Source organism: Mauremys reevesii, linkage group 6 (assembly GCF_016161935.1).
Source record: "Mauremys reevesii isolate NIE-2019 linkage group 6, ASM1616193v1, whole genome shotgun sequence".
Taxonomy (NCBI): domain Eukaryota; kingdom Metazoa; phylum Chordata; order Testudines; family Geoemydidae; genus Mauremys; species Mauremys reevesii.
In genome coordinates this window covers 39,264,396-39,277,523 of record NC_052628.1, presented here as the reverse complement: position 1 = coordinate 39,277,523, position 13,128 = coordinate 39,264,396, and the positions used below count along the sequence as shown (strand labels likewise).

The window sequence follows — 13,128 nt, the reverse complement described above, 5'->3', positions numbered from 1 at the left end:
TTGGGCCTTTGGCCCAAATTCTTAGCTTGAATAATGTCTATTACTTTTGCAAGGTAGATTTTAGCTTTTAGTGTTGGGTTTTATTTATTTTTATTTATTTATTTATTTATTTTAATTTTTCTGAGTATTTATTTGACGTTAAGACTTTAGTTCTGCTATTGGGATCTGATGATGGATTGGAATTTCAAGACGCTGAGTATTTAAGAAATTTGCCTCCTGCCCAGCAGTCTTTCCAGCTTTAGATGCTCATACAAGGAAGGGACACTCCCTCAGGGTGTTCAATCTGCAGTACTTTCACCTAAGAGCACAGAAAGAGTAGCAAAATAGACTTCAAGCACTACTGCTGCGTCAGGCTGTGAAACCAAGCCCTCCAGAACATCTCCTGATCCATGAGTGAACATAGATTAGCTTCAGCCTTTGATACTTCCAGAGGGAAGCAGCAGCAGACACTTCTGCAGAAGGGACTGTCACAGTTTTGGGGGTAATTGCACCTTTAATTCCCCTCCCTCCCAGCCCGCTCAAGGAATGCACCCTTAGGTCTTAAGCCTCTAGACATCACCTCTCTCTGGGCCAGAATCCAGGTCCCTCTTCCTTCTGACTGAGTTTTTAGGCTGCATCCCTCTTTTTCTTTACTGTGATTAAAGTCCAGCACCTGATATTTGCTTTCTATCCAAGGGCTATGTGCAATGTATGCCTGTGGTTACAAGAAACTAAACAGCTTCTTCAAAGCAGAGAACATTTATTTTAGGTTAAAAGCAATACAGAGAAAACACCGGAAACAATATAGGTCTAAACACTTATTTAAGCTTCCAGTGGCCTCCCATCAGTCCTATGGAGACCCTGGTAGATTCCAGTCCTCAACCTGCAGAGTTTGGCCTACCCTTGGACAAAAGACACACTTTTGGAAGAAGAGGAGCCTCGGGTGCCTGAAGAATACCAACAAATGAACCCTGAACTGGAAGAGTAAACCGCTCCAGGTGAGAGCGTAGGGATTACAAATGTGTGTTCTCCATCAGAGGGTGCAGTATTATTTCCTGAAGTCGTTAAGAGAATGGCAACTACTTTGAAAATCCCTCTGTGATAGTAGAGGAGACTTCTCATCATCTTCAACATTCTTGACTCTCCATTCCAGGATAGAATTACACTGCCAGTTTTAGATGGGCCCTGGCAGCCAGCAAAAGCAGTAATATGGTTCATTTCCACTTCTGTTCAAGCAGTGTTGAAAAAGGTAGCTGCCAATTATCGCATGAGGGTTTTTCCTTCTTTTTTCACAGTTATCCAGTTCTTAACTTGCATTTGGCTGAAGCTGCATCCCACAGGTCTTATGGTGGCTTGATGTAGTCTACACCTTCTGATAAAGAAAGCAAGAAAATGGACATTTTAAGGGAAAAAAGTATTTTAATCTGAAACATTGGGTGTAAGAATGTCAGATTACCAGACTGTAATTGCATGCAACCAATACTGTCTTTAGGAAAAGATGGTGGTATTTGCAAAATCAATTTCAGCGGTTCCAAGAAAATTAGCCAATGCCCTCATGTCTAATGATTGTTGCAAAACACAGTCTAAGAGTAACATTTGATTCCTTGGATGTTTCTCCTAGAAGCCATCAATCTCAGGAATCATTCATGTAGTAGATCATATGGACTACCTTCAGAGAGAAACACTAAAGTGGAGTTTCCCTTTAAAGGGAATGGTGTATTTAGCAGTAAAATGGGGTTCTTGAAGAAGTGACAGTCACTAGATCTGCACCCAGATCTTTGTGAGTATATCAGCAACCTAGGAGAAGAACTAGGTAGCTGTGTTCAGGTATCAGTGACAACAGTATGCATCTTCATCTTCCTAGTCTTTATTTTCTCAGAGATGCCTCTACCATCAACAACATCCTGCTGAATAACATTGGCAGCAAAGGAGGAAAGTGTTTAAGCCTCAGGTAAAAGACAAACAGATCTCAGTGTCAACATCTGTGCTGGGCCTTCATCCTCAGGTTTGACATAAGGTCTCAGACCTGCAAACCAAAGTTGGACTATTCTTTACCTGCCCCATTTGGTGAGTGCCTGTGTTGTTTCTGTCTTGTGCAGGCAGGGGTAATAGAAGTGGAGCTGAGGGAATTCGGAGGAAAGGGTTTCTGTTCAAGGTACTTCCTAATCCCAAAAAAGGATGGAGGTCTTTGACCTACATTAGACCTGAGAGAATTCAATTCCTTCATCAGTAAGTTCTGATTTCATGTTGAATTTGGCATGTATATAAAACATTTCCTCTCAACACAAGATTGTTTTGAGCTCTCAACCTGAAGGGCATATATTGCAATCAGATTGCAAATATCTCTGTTCCCTAGTAGGGAAAGTCTTTCCTTTTGGCTTTTCTCCTGCCCCAGAGTTTTTACAAAATGCCTCTTGGCAGTGTTAATGCATTTACAAACCCAAGGGATTCACATATATGTAGATGCTAGATCACTGGCTAATCAAAACATTGTCAGAACAAAATCTATTAGGAGTCATATCCTACACACACTCCCTATTCAAGAAGCTGGGACGAAAGATAATTTGGGAGAAGTCAATCATACTACCCACTCAAAAGATCCCCTTCACAGGGGGAATTTGGTCTCTCAGAAAGTCAGGCACTATCTGCCATTATAAGGATTCAGCCAGCCATAGCCTTATTGTTCACATGTCAAAGAATAATTTTTTTTCTCAGATTAATGAGCCTCATAACCTCAAAACCTTCAAAAAATTAAGGGAATGTCTTTCAATGCTCCAGCTTTATCAACAACAATCACATCAGATGTTTCCAACCTAAGTTGGGGAGGACATTTAGACAAATTGACAGTTTGTGGTCAATGGATTTTCCAGGAAAAGAAATTGCACATCAGGCTGCTACAGCTAAAAGCAATACATTGAGCTCTGAAATCATTTCTGCCTATCATCATCATAAGATAATTTAGATGTTTATGGACAATACAATGTCAAGGAGGAAGAGTTCATTACACGTAGCTGTGGAAGGAAGCAATGTCTCTGTGGGAATGGTAAATTAAATACAAGACCTACCTGTAGTTTTACACCTAATAGTGAAAGAAAACAGCCTTGCAAACCGCCTGAGCAGGGACACAACAGAACTCCATGAATGGTCTTTCAAACTGTCAGCGATACAAGAGAACATCAGTGCATGAGGTTGTCCAGAGGTAGACATTTTGTGACAAAAGGAAAACACAAAGGTGTCCCAGATGTGGCTGAAGAGCAGGGAGAGACAGTCAATCCATCTGTCATTGTGCCCCAATGGGTCACAGCTGAGAATACCAGATTCAGGACAAACTGTTGAAAAATAAGGCAGACTCACCCTAAACTGGTAGTTATCCTATCATTAGATTATACCAAGCCAGTAACAAAAGTAAACTTCTGCCCCACCATACTGGTTAACAAGAAGTCAAAAATGCAGTTTCCTTAGACATTCCAGCCCTTATTTCAGCTCCCAGACACGACTCTATGATGAGTGGTTATTGAAAACCAGTTTCATCATATATAGGGTCCTTCTAATCTCAAGAGATCAGCCACATAGCCAGGTCAATATATAATTCAGATTTTACCCAATAATCACTTTGCCACCAATCCTTTAGTAATTAAAAACTAAAGATTAATAAAAGAAAAGAAGAAGAGAGTTAAAATGGTTAATAGATCATATACATACAATAATTGCGATGTTCTTATATCAGGTTTGGTAGCAGTGATGTTATAGACTGCTGGCTTGCAAAGTTTCTCTAGTAACTTCCAAAAGATTGGGAGATTATCATTCCATAGTTCAGTATGTTCCTTTTAGTTGTAAATCCACAGTCCAGAGAATCAGAGCAGTAAAGAGGCAAAACGGAATCGTCCCAGGGTATTTTATACCGAGCCATGTGCCTGTAAATTTTCTGTTTCAACCAAAGCTCACAGTCCAATTTGTGGAAAGTTACTGGCACAAGATGGAGTCCAGGGTCACATGAGCATGTCACATGTCCTTACAAGGCCTGATGACTCACAGGGTAGCCATTGGCCCCTTGGAGGCTGAGGCATTCGCAGGAACTGATATCTGGGCAGAATGAGTTTCTTCTATGGCCCATTATTAGAGTAATGCATCCTTAATTGACCATCAAACTTGAATAGTTCATTCACAATGGGCTGGCTAGACTGAATGTAATCTAGCTTGTGGGTGTTACCCCAGGAATAAACCGATCTGAGATATAGATATATAGCCAATATTCATAACTTCAGATACAAAGATGATACATGCATATAAACAGGATACTCTTATTTAGCAAATAGTAACTTTTCCATTGATACCTTACATTAAATATGTTTTACAATGGCAATATTAATGATATATATGGTCATATTTCAATCATATAGCATCACATCATCTGACACATTCGGGATAAATTGTGTATGAGGTCTTCTATATTTCTTCCCTCCATTTCCACAATCAGAGAGTAATAAGGAAGATAAAACAGGACAGAGCCAAAGTAATCATAGTTGCTCTGGCAAGGCCGAGGTAACTGTGGCTCCCGGACCACCTTCAGCTATCCAAAGGAGTTTTCCAATCTCTCCCTCTCACTCCTGATCTGTTGACTCAGCAGAATGGAAAAGTTTATCATACAGACTCATATTTCCTACACCTGATGACTTGAGATATAGGATTCTATCAGAATTATTAAAATGTGTTTCACAGGGGTACAGCAGGTTTTTCTTAGCTCTAGAAAATGATTAATTAAGCATTAATTAAGGGTTGATAAGTAGCTATATCAGTGTATCACTCACTTATCGAAAACAAATCTATATCCACACATGGGACAGTTGAAAGATTTATGAAAGGGCTAATTAATATCTATTCACCATTCAAGGGCCCTCCACTGACATGAGACCTTAACATAGTCCTTATGCAGTTCATGAAGCCTCCCTTTTAGCCAATGGGAGAATGTTCTTCATTTCATCTTTCAGTTAAAACAACTTTCATCATAGCTACAACATCAGCAAGAAGAGTGAGTGCCCTGTGAAACCCTCAAGGCTGACCTGCCATTTACTGTATTCTGTAAAGATAAGGTTGTGCTAAATCTCCATCCTGAGCTCCTACCTAAAGTAGTGACTGAATTTCACATTAATCAGACAATTAACCTGCCAGTGTTTCATCATGCACATGCAGATGAAAATACGTTACAAAGTTTAGATGCTAAGGCGGCTTTAGTGTATTATCTTAATAGGACGGAACAATACAGCAAATCTCCAGATTTACTCATATCTTATGGTAATAACAAAAGAGATCAAGCAATTGCTTCTCAAACATCAAAATGGGCTAGACTGTGCATAGAGGATGGCTGCTTATTGGCATCTGTTCCTATTCCTGAAGGGATTAGGTCTCATTCCACGAAGGCCAAGACAACATCAGTGGTATAGCTTAGAAGGACTCCACTTAGCAAAACTGTGTAGAGATGTAATGTGGAGCATATGCACGCTCCCCATGTACCTTCACCTTTTCCTAAGTCCTAATTACAGTATCAGACTTTTGGGAAGTGGTAGAAGAAACTAAGGTGGTCAGAGTGCTATACCCCTTTTATAACCTTGCTGTCAGAACATTCAGGAACACTGAGGGAAAGAGCAGGAGGGCGTACAAGAGTGCACCAGCAGGCAATGTTATCAAAAGTTTCCACCATCAGAGCTGCCCGGTCACTGTATCCCATGGGTGTGACTATACAGAGAACATCTCAAAGAATTCCAGATACAGGTGAGTAACCATAATTTACAGTATTACAAAAAATCTTCAGACTGCATGCATAAATTAAATTTATGTATACTGTGATGAATTATAGAATTTTCACAATACTTAAATGATTGTATAACTCAGGAGCAGAGCAGAGAGAAGTGATTGGGATTAGCATTACATTAAAAAAAGAGTGAAAATAAAAGTAAAATTTCCTCTTTCAGAATTTTGTTTTTGCTTAAAAATGTAAAAAGTGCTACCACTAAGAACTAAGCCAGAATAAATGTACCATGTCTGAGAGATAACTTGTTTAACATGTTCTGATTTTGCTTTGAATTTTTTCTCACAGTAGGGGTGGGAAGGTTGTATTTTAGAGTTATGAATATTTCACTTTCCCTAACCATCTTTCTGTCTCTTCCCATGAATAACGAAATCTGCTATTGTGAGATATCATGATCTTTTGTCACTTGATTCAGAACTGAATATAAAAAGCCCATGATCTTGAATGACATTTGCATGGACAAGAGAAATTCCTTTGTGATAGATGAATATTTAAGAAAATTTGCCATATCTCAAACTGACTCCAGCTCACTCAAAGACAGACACGGGAGCTGCTTTTTTAAAAACTGTACAATTAATTAAATAGAGCACCTTTTTGTATGTTACCTTTAATTATTATGATTAATTTATGTCATATCAATCATAGTGCTGACAAACTGAATATTTCACTAATGTGTTATATGTAATGCAGTAGTTATTTAATTTTAAAGGTTAATTTTATGTATAAAGTTAAACATTTGCTCTTAAAGCAGAGTTCTTACGGATTTAGCTTTTAGTTTTAGTTTGGTGATGATTTAGCTGTTCTACATTATGCTGGCCACCTTCAGCTCCAACGGGCTGTTTCAATATCCAAGGATCCTTGGGTACACCCCTTTTTCTGTGACCATGTGAACTATGTTGGATGTTAAGAAGGGAGTGATGTATGAATCATTTTGCTGACCTTGCACCACCCAAGGATTCTCCTTCACGGGTGGAATTCTGAGGAGGCTGTTTCTGCTGAGTTTAAGACTGCTTTGCATTTGAGGACCACCACAAAGCAGACTTAGAACAGCAGAGGATCAAGGCCACTGTATAAATGGATGAATATAGGGAGCAGAGGTTATTTAGTAGTTAGGTGGCCTAAGTTCTATTCTGGATTGTCATTGACTAACTGTGTGATCTTGGCAATATCACCCAGCCTCTCTGGGTCTGTGTTTACTGATCTGAGTGCAAGAGCAGAGTATTGACCTGTAGTTCTTAGTTGGGCCAAACTCACAAATAAGGACTGAAGTATGAGTCCCTTTTGTTTATCTCACAGGCCTATTGTGAGACTTACGCAATGTAGTAAAATGCTTTGATATCTTTGTATGAAACAGCAAAATTGCATAGTATTCTGAGTGTACAGAGTTTAATCTGAATTAATCATACATATCTTGTTTCAGTCCTCCTACACTAACTGAGCGTGGCCTTCCAGTTCCAAATTTTTTCTGGTACCATAGGAAAGTAATGGGACACATTTTTCTTCTGTTTTGGACAGTTTTGGTATGAACCATGATGGAATTGGAAATTCTTGTGGGACCAAAGGTCATGAAGCAGCAAAACTTATGGCAGCTCACATTACAGCAAACACCAACCCCTTCTCCTGGTCAGCCTGTAGCCGGGACTACATCACCAGCTTTTTAGAGTAAGTAATCTCTGGAGAGAGATAATGAATTGCTCCAAAATTTCATACTCATCGGAATAAATAATTGGTGGAGATACAGTGATTTACACTAATTCACATTCTGTAGAATGAGTAAATATATGGTGAATTACTGCTGACTTGTACGTCATAGGTAATTTCTTTGTCTTGTGGAAAGTGCTTTCTCTTCCCATCCCTCTTTTTGAACTGTTCTGTTTATAGTCTGCTGGTCATATTTAACTATGGATGGGGAATAGAGATGAGAGGGCTTTTTTTTTTTAAGGTTAGTGATAAGGATTGTTTTGTTAAATGTGTAGTGATGTCAGGCTTAGGTTTCTGTTTTGTTTTTCTGGCCATAGTCTGATTAAAATACCATATTGTTTTGAAAAACAGAGTATCTAACAAGTTTCAAAGTTTGTTCTAGTAAAACAAACAAACAAACAAAAACCAACTAGTGATTGAACCCTGAAGGAGGTAGAAATTTCACCTTAGTGAGATCAATGGCTGTCTCTTTGAATGATACATGGTAGTTCTTAAAAGAGTCTTGAAACAATTCTGCAATTCCCCTGTATGAACATTAAAAATTTTTATGGCTGAATCCTGAGAAGTTCTGGGCCCTGCCACTCTAACTAGCTGTTGCATAATTTATTTCAGAAAATGCAATTCAACTGGAACTTCTCATTGCTACATTTTCTCTGAATGTATTTAAATCAATTGAATTATTTGCATAAGAACTACTCACACAAATCAAATTTGCAAGCTCTTACACTATGGGTCAGATCCTTAAGTATGGTTGAGGTGTGCGTAGTGCAAAACCCAAGAGCTGGGAGAGCAGAAGCAACTTTTCCACTCTCCCAATCCCAAGGATGGACAGGGCCAATTTGGCCCCTAGTGCAATTTACAACACCCCCCCAGGGCTGTTAGTAGTGGAAGTGGCCACCAGTGGGACATTCCATTGCCCTGTAATTCCTAGAGCACAAGATAATCTAGCCAAACCCGCTCAGGCATCCTATGTATGGAGGGCCAGGAGCAGGAAGTGTAAAGTTATATATACTGGTCCTCCAACAACTGGGGATTTCTACTGCAGGAAACAAGGATGGGGGCAGAAGAGTGGCTCTTAATTACCTTTCTGCTATGCTGATCTTGGGACTGACCTAAGCAGTGCAAGCAGCCTGAAGAGGGCATCGAGGATCGACTCCTATAATCTGTCAAATTTGATTGTCCTCATCCTCCATGCCTTTTGTTTTCTTCTGTGGAATGTCCTTAGATACATTTTGTGAAAGTAGGTAGGTTCATAAGACAGGATGACATACCCTTAGATATTAGAATCTTACAATAGTATCGATGATTTTTAGCTAGAATTATATTTTGCCCTTTTGGCTACATAAGGATTTTACTTCTATTTTTTTAAAGAATTATTAATATATGTTAAGTGCTAACAATGTGCTCAGTGCTGTATATGATATAAAATGAAGAGGGGTCCTCTGCCAAAGAGTTTACAGTGGAGAAGACAGACAAAGAGGCAAATTGGTTGAAACTATAGTAAAGAACAGAGTAATCAAACACACAGAATCATAGAATATCAGGGTTGGAAGGGACCTCAGGAGGTCATCTAGTCCAACCTGCTGCTCAAAGCAGGACCAATCCCCAGACATATTTTTACCCCAGATCCCTAAATGGCCCCTTCAAGGATTAAACTCACAACTCTGGGTTTAATGCTCAAACCACTGAGCTATCCCTTCCCCTCTTCAGTAACCTTCAGTTAACCTGGAGCCTAAACAAGTTCACACTGAAGTAATCGGCAAAATGTCCATGGCAGCTGATCAGAATCCTGGGGTTGCACTGTATACCAGTTCTAAAGCTCACAAGATGCTTTGAAATAACCTGTAAGCTTGGTGTCATTCATTTCTTTGGGACTTGTTTTCATGTACAGTGCTATAGTGAAGACGCTACTTCGCTGATGAGAGAGCTTCTCCCACTGGTATAGTTAATCCACCTCTCTGAGAAGTGGTAGCTATGTTGGTGGGAGAAGCCCTCCAGTCTACACAGGAGGCTAGGTCAGTATAGCTGCATTGCACAGGGTTGTGTATTTTTCACATCCCTGAGTGACGTACGTAGATGAACACGATTTGTTGGGGGAAGAGTCAACATGGTTTTTGTAAAGGGAAATCATGCATCACCAATCTACTAGAATTCTTTGAGGGGGTCAACAAGAATGTGGACAAGGGTGAACCATTGGATATAATGTACTTAGATTTTCAGAAAGCCCTTGACAAGGTCCCTCCCCAAAGGCTCAGAAGCAAAGTAAGCAGTCATGAGATAAAAAGGAAGGTCCTCTCATGACCAGGAACTGGATAAAAGATAGGAAACAAAGGGTAAGAATAAATGGTCAGTTTTCAGAATGGAGAGAGGTAAATAGTGGTGTCCGTCAGGGGTCTGTACTGGGACCAGTACTGTTCAACATATTCATAAATAATGTTGCAAAAGGGGTAAACAGCGAGGTGACAAAATTTGCGGATGATACAAAACTACTCAAGATAATTAAGTCCAAAGCAGACTGCAAAGAGTTACAAAGTGGTCTCATAAAACTGGGTGACTGGGCAACAAAATGGCAGATGAAATTCAGTGTTGATAAATGCAAAGTAATGCACATAAAAAACATAATCGCAGCTATACGTATAAAATGATGGGGTCTAAATTAGCTGTTACCATCAAGAAAGAGATCTTGGAGTCATTGTGGATAGTTCTCTGAAAACATCCACTCTACATGCAGTAGTCAAAAATGCATAACTGGTCACTCCATCTCAAAAAAGATATATTCGAATTGGAAAAGCTACAGAAAGGCTACAGACTTTAGCAAAGCTTTGATACGATCTCCCACAATATTCTTGACAGCAAGTTAAAAAAGTATGGATTGGATTAATGGACTTTAAGGTGGATAGAAATCTGGCTAGATTGTGGGGCTCAATGGGTAGTGATCAATGGCTCGATGTCTAGTTGGCAGCCGGTATCAAGCGGAGTGCCCCAGGGGTTGGTCCTAGGACTGGTTTTGTTCAAATCTTTATTAATGATCTGGATGATGGGATTAATTGCACCCTCAGCAAGTTCACAGATGACACTAAGCTGGGGGGAGACGTAGATACACTGGAGGGTAGGGATAGGGTCCAGAGTGACCTAGACAAATTGGAGGATTGGGCCAAAAGAAATCTGATGAGGTTCAACAAGGACAAATGCAGAGTACTGCACTTAGAAAGGAAGAATCCCATGCACCGCTACAGGCTGGGGATGACTGGCTAAGCAGCAGTTCTGCAGAAAAGGACCTGGGGATAACAGTGGATGAGAAACTGATGCCCTTGTTGCCAAGAAGGCCAACGGCATATTGGGCTGTATTAGTAGGAGCATTGCCAGAAGATCGAGGGAAGTGATTATTCCCCTCTACTCGACAGTGATGAGGCCACACCTGGAGTATTGCATCCAGTTTTGGTCCCCCCCCACTACAGAAGGGATGTGGACAAATTGGAGAGAGTCCAGTGGAGGGCAACGAAAATTATTAGGGGGCTGAGGCATATGACTTATGAGGAGAGGCCGAGGGAACTGGGGTTATTGAGTCTATAGAAGAGAAAGTGAGGGGAGATTTGATAGCAGTCTTCAACTACCTGAAAGGGGGTTCCAAATAGGATGGAGCTCAGCTGTTCTCAGTGGTGGCAGATGACTGAACAAGGAACAATGCTCTCAAGTTGTAGAGGGGGGGGTCTAGGTTGGATATTAGGAAACACTATTTCACTAGGAGGGTGGTGAAGCACCGGAATGGATTACCAAGGGAGGTGGTGGAATCTCCATCCTTAGAGGTTTTTAAGGTCCAGCTTGACAAAGCCCTGGCTGGGATGATTTAGTGAGTGTTGGTCCCGCTTTGAGGTCTCTTCCAACCCTAATCTTCTATGATTCTATGATTATAGGGGCAACAAATATGTTTAGGGGTATGGAACAACTTCCATGTGAGGAGATATTAATAAGACTGGGACTTTTCAGCTTGGAAAAGAGATGACTAAGGGGGGGATATGATAGAGCTTTATAAAATCATGACTGGTCTAGAGAAAGTAAATGAAGTGTTAGTCACTCCTTCTCATAACATAAGTACTAGGGGTCACCAAATGAAATTAATATGCTGCAGATTTAAAACAAACAAAAGGAAATATTTCTTCACACTACACACAGTCATCTTGTGGACCTCTTGGCCTGAGGGTGTTGTGAAGGCCAAGATTATAACAGGTTTCAAAAAGGAACTAGATAAGTTCATGGAGGATAGGTCCATCAATGGCTATTATCCAGGATGGGCAGGGATGCAAAACCATGCTCTAAAGTGTCCCTAGCCTCTGTTTGCCAAAAGCTGGGAATGGGCAACAGGGAATGGATCACTTGATGATTACCTGTTCTGCTCATTCTCTCTGAAGCACCTGGCATTGTCCACTGTTGGAAGACAGGATATTGGGCTAGATGGACCATTGGTCTAACCCAGTATGGCCCTTCTTATGTTCTTGTGTGATAATATATATATTTGGGAAGGACTTTTTTTAGGGGGCAAGCAGTGGCTTAGCTAATTACTCCAGTTGATCCATATCATTCTGGAAATGAGTTGTTGACAAATGAACACAGTATTAGACATGTAGTCATTCCAGAAACACGGCAGGGGCTGTCTCTTAGTTATGGGCTTGATGTAAGAACCACTAGGTGAAATTTTATGGCCTGTGTTACGCAGGAGGTCAAAGAATAGATGCTAATTATGGTCTGTTGTGGCCTTAAAATCTATGAATCTGCTTCCTTGTCTCATGACATAATGCCTCTGTGTATGCATCCCAATGATGCAGTGCTCTTTTTAACTTGTTACTGTATTATATTGCAAACTCTCTGACTACTAGCACCTCCTTCACTCTTTTTGACTCCATGGACTTAATTCACCAGTACATACTCCAGTTTTATGCCAGTGGACTGGAATTAAAATCCATTATACTGACATTAAACTGGATGATCACTATGGTGAATCAGATCTCATATTACTAATCTCTTTTGGTTTCTTTGCATTAATTCTCTATTGTCACTTGTGTTTGTAACTCCTGCCAGATTATACCATCTGTGAATTTCATTAATATCCTAAGCACTTTTTAGACTATTAAAAAACATATTAAATGATACTAGAACTATCATAGATCAGCAAAGTAGCTACTAAACACATCAGCTCCCCTAGTGCATAACCCTTTCTTTTTTGATATTTCCATATGTTTCTAGTCCATGTTAGTGTTCTTTTCCTAAGGCAACTTATATTAATTATTTGATTGTGAGACATTGTATTAAATAGTTTACTAAGATCCACATATATTGTATCTACCACTTTCTCTTCATCCACCAATTTTAAAATTCTATCTTAAAAACTAATGAGGTTTTCTGGCAAGAGCTGTTCATTGTATTTTCATGATGATTTTTGTTTATGGTTCCAATATCCTCTAAATGCGTCCTGGTTTTTCCTCATAATATTTGTTCCATTATTTTACTGGGAATAGACCTTAGAATTATGGGACAGTATTGACCAGGATCAGTCTTCTTTTTTTTCTTGAAGATTAGTGGTTCATTTGTTTTTCTCCGGTCTATGAGTACTATATATCCCAATTTTTTATGCTTTTTAAAAAAAA

The 13,128-nt window shown here is 39.8% G+C and overlaps 1 protein-coding gene across 1 annotated transcript in view; it reads left to right on the top strand.

Annotated features, from left to right (window-relative positions):
- The window catches only part of ADAMTS6 (ADAM metallopeptidase with thrombospondin type 1 motif 6), a 311,564-nt gene that overhangs the window by 151,310 nt on the left and 147,126 nt on the right, over positions 1 to 13,128 (top strand). Inside the window, exon 10 of the mRNA XM_039545681.1 lies at positions 7,301 to 7,447. Within this exon, the coding sequence (XP_039401615.1) occupies positions 7,301 to 7,447 (147 nt within the window). The remainder of the gene's footprint in view (positions 1 to 7,300; positions 7,448 to 13,128) is intronic.